The 12,193-nt window shown below is 39.4% G+C and overlaps 1 protein-coding gene across 1 annotated transcript in view; it reads right to left on the bottom strand.

The window, feature by feature from the left end:
- Nucleotides 1-1,405: 1,405 nt before the first annotated feature.
- The window catches only part of LOC311058153 (low-density lipoprotein receptor-related protein 4-like), a gene marked incomplete at its 5' end in the record, with an annotated part of 72,226 nt that continues 61,438 nt past the window's right edge, over nt 1,406-12,193 (bottom strand). Inside the window, 6 exons of the mRNA XM_084075491.1 lie at nt 1,406-2,405; nt 4,328-4,381; nt 5,752-5,913; nt 6,675-6,768; nt 6,875-7,023; nt 7,427-7,615. Coding sequence (XP_083931617.1) covers nt 2,398-2,405; nt 4,328-4,381; nt 5,752-5,913; nt 6,675-6,768; nt 6,875-7,023; nt 7,427-7,615 — 656 coding nt within the window. The 3' untranslated portion in view covers nt 1,406-2,397. The remainder of the gene's footprint in view (nt 2,406-4,327; nt 4,382-5,751; nt 5,914-6,674; nt 6,769-6,874; nt 7,024-7,426; nt 7,616-12,193) is intronic.

Here is a 12,193-nt window from a genome sequence, read left to right as displayed (position 1 = left end):
CGCCCTGGGCCGCGTGTAACACCCATCGTTCAATGAAATCTATGAAAAGACCGACACACACACACACACACACACACACACACACACACACACACACACACACACACACACACACACACGTGTGTATGTGTATGTGTATATATATATATATATATATATATATATATATATATATATATATATATATATATATATATATATATATATATATATATATATATATATTACGGCCGGGCCGGGCCGGTGCGTAAAAGGGCGAGCGGCTGCAGTGCTTCGTCCTCTATGCATGAACCCGAAGTTTACAAATCGTACTCTCACGGATGATCCGATCATCTAATAAAAATATTAAGCACATGCCAAGTTAACTAAAGGTATATAAATGATGCTGAGCTAAATATGTTTCCTTGATTTCGAAGTTTTATAGTTAAACGTTATGATGAAAGTGCAGTTCCTCTCACAAAGTGACAGCTGTTGCGCTCGGCGAGCGCAACAGCGCATCTACAAGCTTGTGACACGTTGTGAGCTTGTAGATCTGCTATTTTCAAAAGATGTTTTAACCATTCATAAACATGGCGAGCTGTTGCGCTCGCCGAGCGCAACAGCTGTCACTTTGTGAGAGGAACTGCACTTTCATCATAACGTTTAACTATAAAACTTCGAAATTAAGGAAACATATTTAGCTCAGCATCATTTATATACCTTTAGTTAACTTGGCATGTGCTTAATATTTTTATTAGATGATCGGATTATCCGTGAGAGTACGATTTGTAAACTTCGGGTTCATGCATAGAGGACGAAGCACTGCAGCCGCTCGCCCTACCCAAAATAACAGATCTGCAAGCTATCAACACGGCATGTCGCAGTGTGTTTGTTGTATATATGTCTGTTTTTTGGGGGAGGCGTCGCCCGTTACGCGTTAAGCTGTCAATCATGCAGGGGGACGCCCCCTCTATCCTCTGATTTTTTTGGAACGGCGAACAATGGCCGCAGTGTTTATTTAAGATCATTGAAATGTCACCTTAAAAAAATGCATTTTAATACATTACAGAATGTACCTATAAAAATGTAAGTGTCCAATTCATATAAAGGTAAGTTAGATAAAGGTGCGACTTTATCTTAGTATTTTTGCAAAATCCTGTATATATAGATATATGTATGCAAAGGGTGTTTAAACTATAGTAGGATAGCACTACGTAGTTGACGTAGGCTTTACGTAGGCTACGTCCAGGATCTCTTCACGCACATGCTGTCTCACGAATGTAGTTTTTAGCACAGACGAAACGGAACCTACGAAGATGGTGTCTACTGAAGCCAATTTAGATGAGACGTTGGGCACACACAGCTGCTACTAACGAAGATAGTGCGCAGCGGGGTTGCTACTGCGCAGATGCGTGGAGGCACCTACGCAGCTTCTAGGCTACGCAGGAGCTCAAATTCGTTTGGGAAACGCGGCCATTGTCATCAAAATGGGAAGAGGAATAGGGATGACTAGGAAGTGTTCTGGTTCATTCTTTAGTTCTGTCCAATTTAGAATATTGCCCTGTAATCTGGTCGTCAGCTACAAAATCTGATTTGAAAAAATTACAGGTTGCTCAGAATAAAGCGGCTCGTCTGGCACTAGGATGTTCATACAGGACAAGTATAAGCTATATGCATGAACATCTGGCATGGCTAATGGTTGAACAGAAATTATCGGTGAGTCTTCAAATGCTACTGTGGAACATTATTAGCACCAATAAGCCGCCTAGCTTGGCTAAACAGTTACACATGACTTCAGAACATGGGTACAACACCAGAGGAGCAGCTTCTGGTAATTTAAGAACAAAAACAGCACCAAAAACACATTTTCAAAAACTCACTGGTATATATAGGTCAATAGAACTCTGGAATGCTCTGCCCAAAAACATCATGTACAATCCATAACAAAATTACTTTCAAAAAACAAATCAAGAGATACCTTGCAAGTAACTTGTCAAGTATGTAACTGTTATTTGTTTAAATTGAGTGGATTGTTGGATTTGATTTTAAAATGTTAATTTGTATTCATTTTTATTTGTATTGTTTATTTTTTATTTTACTATTATTTGTATTTTTACATTTGTATTGTATTTGCTTTGTTCAGGACCCCAGGAAGACTAGAGGCTCATTCATGTGACTCTAATGGGGATCCTTTAATTAACATAAACATATCAGCCTCCCCGCTCGGATTCCCTCCCCCCGAACACGGGCCAATTGTGTTCGCTCGTCAAAGCCGGATGCACCGCAGTGGATTCGAACCCACAACCTCCACGGTGGTGGGCAGGCGCTTTACCACCGTGCCACCCGAGGCATTTATTGGTGAAGATCCATTTCACTCGATCCACTCGTGTTGGGTTGGGTTGTCCTTCACGTCTCTATCTAAAGAGCTGAAACAAAGTAAACATTTTAAAACGGTACTCTGTCGCTGAACATGCAGTAGTCTGGCATTTTGTCTGTATTTAATACATCTCCAAAATGTTCATTTTTCAGGAAATGAAAAAAGTGGAGTTAGGAGTTATTAGTTATTAGTTATTTTGTGTTTTCTTCAAATGTAGTTTTGCATAACATTTTCCACTACACATCATAAGCACATGGTCCGATTGGCATGAAACTTTGCACACACACTCCGACTAGGCCAAGAAAGAACCTCCACCCCGTCATCATGTCAGATTGTCAGTTGACGTTCAGTGGATAAACTAACTCTAGTGGGTGACATAGATTTAAAGGTAGGATAAGTGATACTTTTCGGTTAACCCTTTAAGACCGGGAACGCATCTGTCATATTTTAGATTTCTTTGACTACTCAAAAATAGCAGATCTACAAGCTCATAGCACGGCTCAGTGTGCCGCGCTATGAGCTTGTAGATCTGCTATTTTTGAAAAATCTTGAAAATGTGTGCAAATCTTTGAATATATATTTATGTTTTAAAGCTTTTGTCCCTGAACAACATATTTTGAGATGGGGGTCCGCGGCCTAATACATATCATTTTGGGGGTCCTTGACATGGAAAAGTTGGAGCACCACTGATATAGAAACATATGTTTTTGTCGACAAAAAAAAATAGGATTTAGAAGACATTTGTAGAACATTATATTCACGATTTGTCAAGATGTTTCAAAAATAGCAGATCTACATATAGATCTGCTACTTTTCAATAGCCAAATAAAATCTAAAGTGACGCATTATGCGTTCCCGGATTGAATGCTGTTAAAATTTTCTTTTGGTCTTTTGTGTGTTAAAAGGATTAACATACTGTGATAGTAAGTGTTGCTTTAGAGTGTGTGTTCAGTAGCATGGGTCTCTGCATCTCTCCAGCTCTTTAATGAACAGAAAATAAGTGTTCAGGTGGGTGGCAAATCTTCAGCCAATCAGAAAGTACCAATTTATCAGCTTCAATGTTATAATGTTCCAATTCCAATTTTGTCAGCTCACTTCTTTGTGTCATCATTTCCAAATTCACTTATTTGTGTGAGTTCTCTCTCTTGATTGGATCAAATTGGTATCCCTGGCCTGAAAATGCAATTTCTGTTTAATCAAGAGCTGGAGGGACAGGGAGACTGTTACTAAACAAACACTCTATAGCAATGATTACTATCAGAATATAAAGCAAGCTTTATTTTAAGAAAAAAAATACACCCAGTGTGAAGAAGTGCCTTTGAATTAGTGTAACTGGTTGCATCCTTGTGTTGCAATCAGCTGCAGCTGTTGAGGCCGTGCTCAAACGGACGGACAGACGGACCCACACACACGGTCAAGTGTAGGAGTGGCTGGCACCACTCAAAAATAAATCCCTTACCCTACCTTTAATTTCTGACTGGTAGGAAGGGGTAAGTTATAGTGTGAGTGTGTAGTATATGAGTGTTCTTCTGTTTTTAACAACATTGTAAGTCTGAGAATCTAACTAAAAACATACGAAAAACATCACAATGTTCTCTGTCCTGTGAACAGAGCAACTGTCAGAGAACACAACCCCACAACCCACTGAGAGGTCACTATGCTCAGCAGGGGGTGTTAAAACATTTTTTTCCTCCCCCAAATGTTTATCCCACAATTTTGTAAACACATTTTTTTCACCCAGTGCCAATTATCTAAGTAATCCTGGGCTCCACACTCCCTCTGCCAACCTAGGGAGAGCTCAGCTAACAAGCCTTCTTATCACCTGACAGTTCACAAAACAGTTCTAGATAATCAAGTGATACATCTGAACCTAAAAAAAGGACACTTCCTAACATTAATATTCACAGTAAAACACAATTAAATTAGAGTAAAATCATTGTATTGGATCATTCAAAAAAGTATACACTGTACCATGTTCATTCTCATCAGAGTGGATGAGGTCTGCATATCTGACGTTTGTGTCACCTGAAAGCGTAAATAAGCATTAATGTGGTCAATTGGCTATTTATTTATGTGGGTTGTTTCAGTGTCACATTGGTTGAGTGACGGTTAGTAACTCTTTTACTGCAAGACTTATTTCTGGCTGTGTTTGCCCAGTGCCAGCATTCTTCATTCTTCACCTTTTCAAGTAGTCACAGAATATGTATCTCCAGTATGATCCCCTGATGGTTGCTAATCACAAAAATGTCATGGCGACCTCCCGTTCGCTTGTTATACGCCGTTGAAAATAGCATGTCTCGCTAAAAATGAATAGTAAAACACAGGAGCCGAGATACAGGATTTAACAAATACTTTAACCAGGAAGTGAATGGAGCAGTAAATCTTTGGATCGCGTTATCTCCTGGTTTTGTGAGAAAAACGCGCCCATGGCACTGTGGACCAAGTACCAACGGATGCGTTAACGCGTCCATGGCAGTAAAAGAGGTAAAAACTAACACACCTGACAGACTTATGTAATGTACTTCCAAATAGGACATTCATTGTTTAATGAATGGAGGTCTGTTTTTAATATGAAGTTATACATTCATTTCGATTGACATTAGAACCAGTTGTACTTGTCAGAAGGACTTGTCATTATAGAGTGAACACTTGACCTCTTAAACCCCTTACTTGATTGACTGGAGTACCTCATCAGGGCTCTATAATAGTGACTTTTATGTTTTAGCTTTACATTCAATTTATTAGGTACAAATAGCTGATCTACAAGCTCACAATGCATTCCAACGTGACGTGACGCATTGTGAGCTTCTACAATATTTTCTGTGAAAAAAATGTATGGATGCTGGATGGATTTAAGTGGTTAAAAATGATCAGACTGGCCATACTGCAGTGGGCAGTACAAACTGATGAAAAGAATGCTGAGCCAGACGGCAAAGCTTCAATCTTCATTCCTACTCTCACCTATGGTCATGAAGTGACCGAAAAAAAATAATATTGTGTTGTTCGGGCATCTAGTAAGGAACAACGGATGCCTCCCGAGAGTCTCCCTAAGGGGGTCCTCACTGCACAACTCAATGGGAGGAGACCCCCTCGCACACCTAGGACCAAATGGAGGGATTATATCTCCACACTGGCCTTGGAACACCTCAGGATTCCCAGGATGAAGTGGCCATTGTTGTGCGGGAAAGGGAAGTCTGGCGCTCTCTGCTGGAACAGTTGCCCCCGCAACCCGACTCCGGATAAGCGGTTGAAGATGAATGGATGGAGATCGCACATACAGTAAAACCTAAAACCTTTACCTTGCTGTGCTCTGCTGTGTTACTCAGTATCTTTCATGGACAGTTGCTCAGTGACTGTAATCTAGATGTAATCCATCTAATAGTGGTAGTACTCACCATTGAATATTCTGAATCTGTAACGATACAACAGGGCCAGAAGGACGGTCAGTAGAATCACAACAACAGGTCCTACAATCCATGCCACTACGTGTGGATGAGTCTGTTCCACTACGTGTGGAGTAATCGGTACCACTACATTCGGTGCCACAGATGCAGGCCCTGCTAGCAAAGAGAGGTTATTATTAAAACAAATAAATAGAAAATAATTAAAATAATGGTTCACCTGTTATTAATGTTTGTTTTATGTAAAGCATTGAATTATTTAGGACCAACATGTGAACATTTTAAAATCTCAGTAGATTTTTTTTCTTTTAACCTAAATTGTGTTAAAGCCACAGTAGCAATCCAGTAATACCAGGCTACACTGCCACTGCAGCAGAACGGAGCAGTCGCATCATGGGCTGCCAAATGACCAGTCTCAAAGAATTTGAAAAAAAATGCTTTTCACTGTTCTCAGGTCAAATATTAATAAGTGATTAAAATGCGATTAATTGCGATTAATTAATTACAAAGCCTCTAATTAATTAGATTGATTTTTTTAATCGAGTCCCAGCTCTATTTTTTTGGTGATGAAAACCACCCGTTTTCAACGGGCCATAGCTCCAAAATGGCTGATCGCGGTTGTAATGTTATTGTTCCAGTGGATACACGGATCCCTCCCCCAACCCACGGACACGGTAATATCCGTGCTCCATTACTTAGCGGTGTGAGTTGCGTTAATAATCAATTAATAAGTAATTTACGTGTCATGTTCATCCCAAAGAAACATTTATTAACCACGTCATGGTGTTAGAATGATTACATTTTTATAATAATAATACGGATTCTTCTTCGTTGGTTTTGGTAAAAGAGATCAGCTCTGGAATTGTCCCGTCCCTCCCAACTTAAAAATAATAAAACATAAAATTGTCTCTACTCACGGCAGACTGCAAGTTCGTCCGACTTGTCCCCGCAGTCATCTGTCATGTCACATTTCAACGAGAGCGGAATGCACTTCAAGTTCTTACAGGCAAACTGATGGGAGAAACACAGGCTTATCTTTAGAATCAGTAATGTATCAAAACCAGACATGGTACATAAAGTCATACTGAGTAAAACAAGTCAACCCGAGGTGTATCACCTGGCTGGCAGAGCAGTTGGACATGCACTGCTTGCCGTCAACTGCCAAGTAGGAGTTGATAGGACAGGCACACTTGTATCTCCCTCCAGGTGAGAGCAGACACAGGTGACTGCAGCCTCCATTGTTGGTCTGACATGGGTGACCTGATACTGCAGGGTGGAGAAAACATGCACAGTTATGCAGTTAGGGGCAGAAGAATACAATTATAATAAAACTACAATGTTCTTTGGCTCCTTGAGGCCTCATGTTTTGTTGTACACATTTTTCTTATGCTGGGATTTTAGAGAGTGTAGGATGTTTCATGCAGATTACTCAAAAATACTATGGGGATTTGAGTGTTTTTCACACTAAGCCACACAATGCCATGAATACAGTGGGCCCTATTTTGCGTCTCTTGAGTACCAGGTCTTATGACTTAACTTATGATCTGGAGGCATGGCCAATGCTGTTTTGAGTGGCCAAACAGCATTGGCCACGCCTCCAGGTCTTAAGTGAAGGCATAAGACCTGGTACTTAAGACACACAAAATAGGGTCCAGTAAGTGGTACAGACCCTCGGGCTGCCTATCTGGGTGGTAGACGTGGATGTCATTTGGTTGTTCCGGGGTGCTGATGAGCCTGGTCTTCTTGGTACCCTGAGTTTTGTGGGCTCTGTAGATGGATTTGGTCTGCCACTCTGTCCAGTAGATGTGCTCCTCAAACAGAGTAATAGCGAATATGTGGGGGATGTCCTGACTCAGAACTACAGATGGACAAAACCAAAAGAGTAGGCTATATTAATGATATTATTATGAATATTATAAGTGTTAAAATCGATCAATAAAGTATATAAAAGTAAAATGTACTTTTGTATACTTTACGATCGATTTTTAACAAATAATATTAGCAGCTATTCTTCTACAGAGTCAAATTGAGTTTGTTAATTTAACTCTGAGAGTGCTGTTAGGGGATCTGTAACTGTAGGATTACAACAGCTTGTCTTATCAAAATGTTGCCCCCAAGGAATATTGATGTGGTGTTACACAAAAGCTGACTGAATATGTGTGTGTGTGTGTGTGTGTGTGTGTGTGTGTGTGTGTGTGTGTGTGTGTGTGTGTGTGTGTGTGTGTGTGTGTGTGTGTGTGTGTGTGGGGTACATGCACGTGTGCGTGTGTGTTACAGTAAGTAACTTACAGTTGCAGAAAGTGCAACAGGATGACCACTGTCAACAACAACAAAAATACAACATGTAGGCTTATTACCTTAAATTGTTTTGTGTGTGTGTGTGTGTGTGTGTGTGTGTGTGTGTGTGTGTGTGTGTGTGTGTGTGTGTGTGTGTGTGTGTGTGTGTGTGTGTGCGTGTGTGTGTATTTAATATATTTACCCCCCCCCCCCAACACAATATGATATCTGTCTTCATAATTTTACTTGTCCTATATTAAAGGGATTTTAACTGGTCATCCGTGGACCGTGAAGGTATTGCATGGGCTCCCTGACCATGCATTCAGTAATGTAGGAAATATTGATTGATTGAGTGATGAATTCATTGATTGATTGATTTTTCTTCATTTTATTTTGTTTTATTTTGAAGTAACTTAGTAATTTGTTATTAGTTTGATATGAGGACAGTAGAATTAAAGACAATATCATTATGCTTTAATTCCAAAAGTACTTAACAACTACAGAAGAAGATCAGCTCATTGAATGTCCACAGACTCTGGCACAAGTTGTCAGGCCGGATTCCCAGAACTTATACAGAAGCAAGATGTATTTTACCTTTTCGTCGCCTTGCTAAACTATTGGCCTAAAGTCATTTTTTTAAAAAAGTTTTTCAGGAAAAAATAAAAAAACTGATCCAAAACAAAACTATAGGATATTTCTTAATCATTTCACCCAAAATGTTTATAAGAAATTATGACTATTTGAATAGAAATAACACTGTCTGTCAGTTATGTAACATAAGAGATTTAAATAGGTTTAAATAGGATTAATCCTGACTTCAAAATCCTTTGCCAATTCCTTTGGCCTAAGTCACAAAAACAAGTGACTTGGGCCAAAAAAAGGCCTATTTTGGCCTAAGTCACACTAGGGAGTTAGGCCATTACACTAAAAGGGGCGGGAATAGCATGATCCTTTTCAATTAGGAGATGGGCGATTTTACCAGAGGTGGCCAGTGTCATGAGGAGCTGACTTAGGCAAAAATATCATTTTTGATACTGTATGTAACTACATACAGTATCTCTGTGAGATAGGTATTTCCACTGAAAAAAATGTCCTTCATTGACCAAATTGTTTAATTATTCATAGTATAGTTTGTTGATTACTTTACTTATTTTGCAATGTAGAAATACTCTGTTACAAGTAAAAGTCCGGAATTCAAAATGTACTTAAGTAAAAGTACAAAAGTATTGGTATCAAAATGTACTGCTGCGCCCCCTCTGTCTTCCTATTGGCCGGCCTTTAAACAGCTATAACTCCAGATGGCAGCATGCGACAGAGCCCAAAATATATGGGTGGACTTTTTTTTCTTCCAATTATTTTTCCCCCAATTTTTTTTATTCAAGCTTTTTGTCTTTTTCTTTTTTCTTTTTTTTTTTTAGGTTTCGGTTCATTTGCTTAAGCTATGTAGCCTTAAAGGCTTGTATCTTGGACAGAACGTCGAGGGCCCGTTCATCGCTGCTTGCAGCTTTAATTAAATTATTTTTTTTATTTATTGTATTTTATTTTTTTTATTTTCCAAAAAAAATATTAAAAATAAATGAAAAAAGTAATTGAAAAAACACGGCCCCCTCACGTATTAGGGGGGCGGTAGGAGACGGGTGAACCAAGGACGGGTGTTTTTGATGAATCTAACATGTTAAAAATGGAGTTTGAAGTTATAATGGGTTTGTATAGGAAGGGGGCGTGTCTGATAAAATGAATATCTAATATCTAATTATTGAATCAAGCAACTTAAAAACTGTCTGGGGGGCTCACAAAAGCCTGAGTAGACGATACAATGACCCAACGTTTTTTTGAAAGTGAAATATCCCTTTAACTACAGTACTTGAGTAAATGTACTTACTTACTTTACACCACTGGTTACAAGTAAGTATATCAGTTAATGTTTAACGTGGAAGGTTGGATAAAGACAGAATCAGAATGAATCCTCTCTCCCCACTCTGGGGGATGAAACCTCCATAAAAACAGAGGGACTCACGTCAGCAGATGTAGGCCTATGGTAAAATGAAGGCCTGCCCCTCGGATAAGATTAGTGGAACGACCCCTTGATGGCCTGGCGGGGATACCTATGGGGAGATACGGAGCCCCCCAGGTACTCCATGTACCCCGTGTCTAGCCTGGTAAACCCCCCTCCCTCCGGAAATCTCATTTGCATTTGATTTCAGGAAGGAGTCTGGCCTACAGGCCTGTATGGGCAATTTGGGAGCTGGGCTGGATCAGTGGCGGCTGGTCATTTATTGGATCGGTGGTGTGGCTGCGTGCGAAGCGAGCGGGCGCCGAAAATTTTACGTTTTTTTTTTTTTTTTTTTTACTTTTCCTCAAATCTAGCTTAGAAATCTAGCAAATCTAGCTTCTTTTATTCTTAATTTATCTGCCAGTGTTCTTCTCTCAAATGGAGTTTTCTGCAGTGATTTAACTGAGTTTTCTTTTTCCTCCATTCTAAAATGACTATGAGTTTACACCATTAAACCATAAAAAAAAGGTTAACACTACACTTACTGTCTGTGTTTTCACGACGCTACTCCTCCTCAATATCATTCATTTATGAACGCTGTATGTGTCAGTCTCTGTTATGAGGTGTACAGTGGGTGACCATTGACTTTGTCGTTTTTTTTCATTCTTCTCATGCGTTTCATGCAGGGCATGTATGATTTCCACTCTGTGCCACTAGGGGCAGCAGCGGTCTACTGCCTACAGCTGCCTACAGCCCACAGCAGACAGCAATAATGTATTTGTTACTAGTTACTGTATATCCTCTCCAAACTGTACATACATTACTTTACACTTTTGTATTATGTTTTGACACTTGCTTTGGAAAATGTAAACGTATGTTTTATCATGCCAATAGCTCATTTGAATAGCAAAATTGTTTGTTTTGGGGTTTTTAGGCACTGTTTTTCCTAGAAAGACAGAGAAAGATCCTGTATGTTGCTTACAGTACAAGATGTGACATTTATATTAAGCAAAATATTAAGCAAATGAAGTTAGATAGCATGATGCTGCGCTTAACATTAGTTTAATTTTAACGTCTTAATTGATAAAACGAGACGGGAAAATAAACGTATTTTTTTCTCTTGCCAATAGATTGGGTTTTCTGTTCAGCGTCGGGCAGTCAGGAACGCATCTCTGTCATTTTAGAAATGTTCAGACACACATTGGTTTCTGTCTGTCTGTCTCAAAAGTCTGTGGAGAGAGAGAGAGAGACAGACAGACAGACGTCTTATATGTTTTTTTTTTCTCGCATCAATTGTTGTGTAGTAGTATTCCAACATTTTCCTCTGTAAATGAAACAGCCCAGCTAGTGTAGCGGTTAAAACTGATGTCCGGTGATTTTTCGACCCGTGTTAGAATCCCACGCGATGAGCATACAAATGATTCATTCTCGTCTATTAGTTTGTATTGGCCAGTGCGTTATATATATATTGTATGTATAATGGATTAATATTCATAAAACGAACAGACAGACTTTTATTTTAAAACATAGCAGATCTACAAGCTCGCAAATCATGGTGCAACACTTTGTGAGCTTGTAGATCGGCTATTTCCACTACTACTTTATGGGACACTGCTCTCTCTCTCTCTCTCTCTCTCTCTCTTTAGTTTGATGAACATTGAACCTCATAATAACATCACTCTGTTCGCGACTGCATACAGAACGTGTGTCGGCTCTGATGTTTATTAGACAGCATGGACCTCCGCTCAGGTCCTGGAATCCAGAGCCTTATGTCAAGACTTGGCTGCGAGCACATCGCACGGCAGAAAGCACAAAAACCAAAGTGGCACAGCCTGTCATGTCAGATAACCCCGACCCACTTTGGCAGTTTTTATAAGACAGGGGTTATTGGCGTCTTTTTGGTTTGTTTTATTTTATTTCCTCGTTTATAATTATTTCCTCCTCAATATTGTTTAAGAATTAATGTGCTATCCATGACATGCTGTCACCAGTTTACCAGTTCACTGTCTGTTATTTAATGATGATCGAATATTGGCTAAATGTTTACACTTTCTTCTGTCCAAACAATGAAAAGCACTTAGAAAAGGCAAGTGAGTCTCTCTTTAATTAAGCATGATGAGCCATGTGTTTTCCACAAAACAATTGAATATCATTGAATATAATGGC

Source organism: Gymnoscopelus microlampas (genome assembly GCF_963454915.1).
Source record: "Gymnoscopelus microlampas genome assembly, chromosome: 13".
Lineage (NCBI taxonomy): Eukaryota > Metazoa > Chordata > Actinopteri > Myctophiformes > Myctophidae > Gymnoscopelus > Gymnoscopelus microlampas.
The sequence above is the reverse complement of the archived record's forward strand: the minus strand, read 5'-3'. Positions and strand labels throughout refer to the sequence as shown.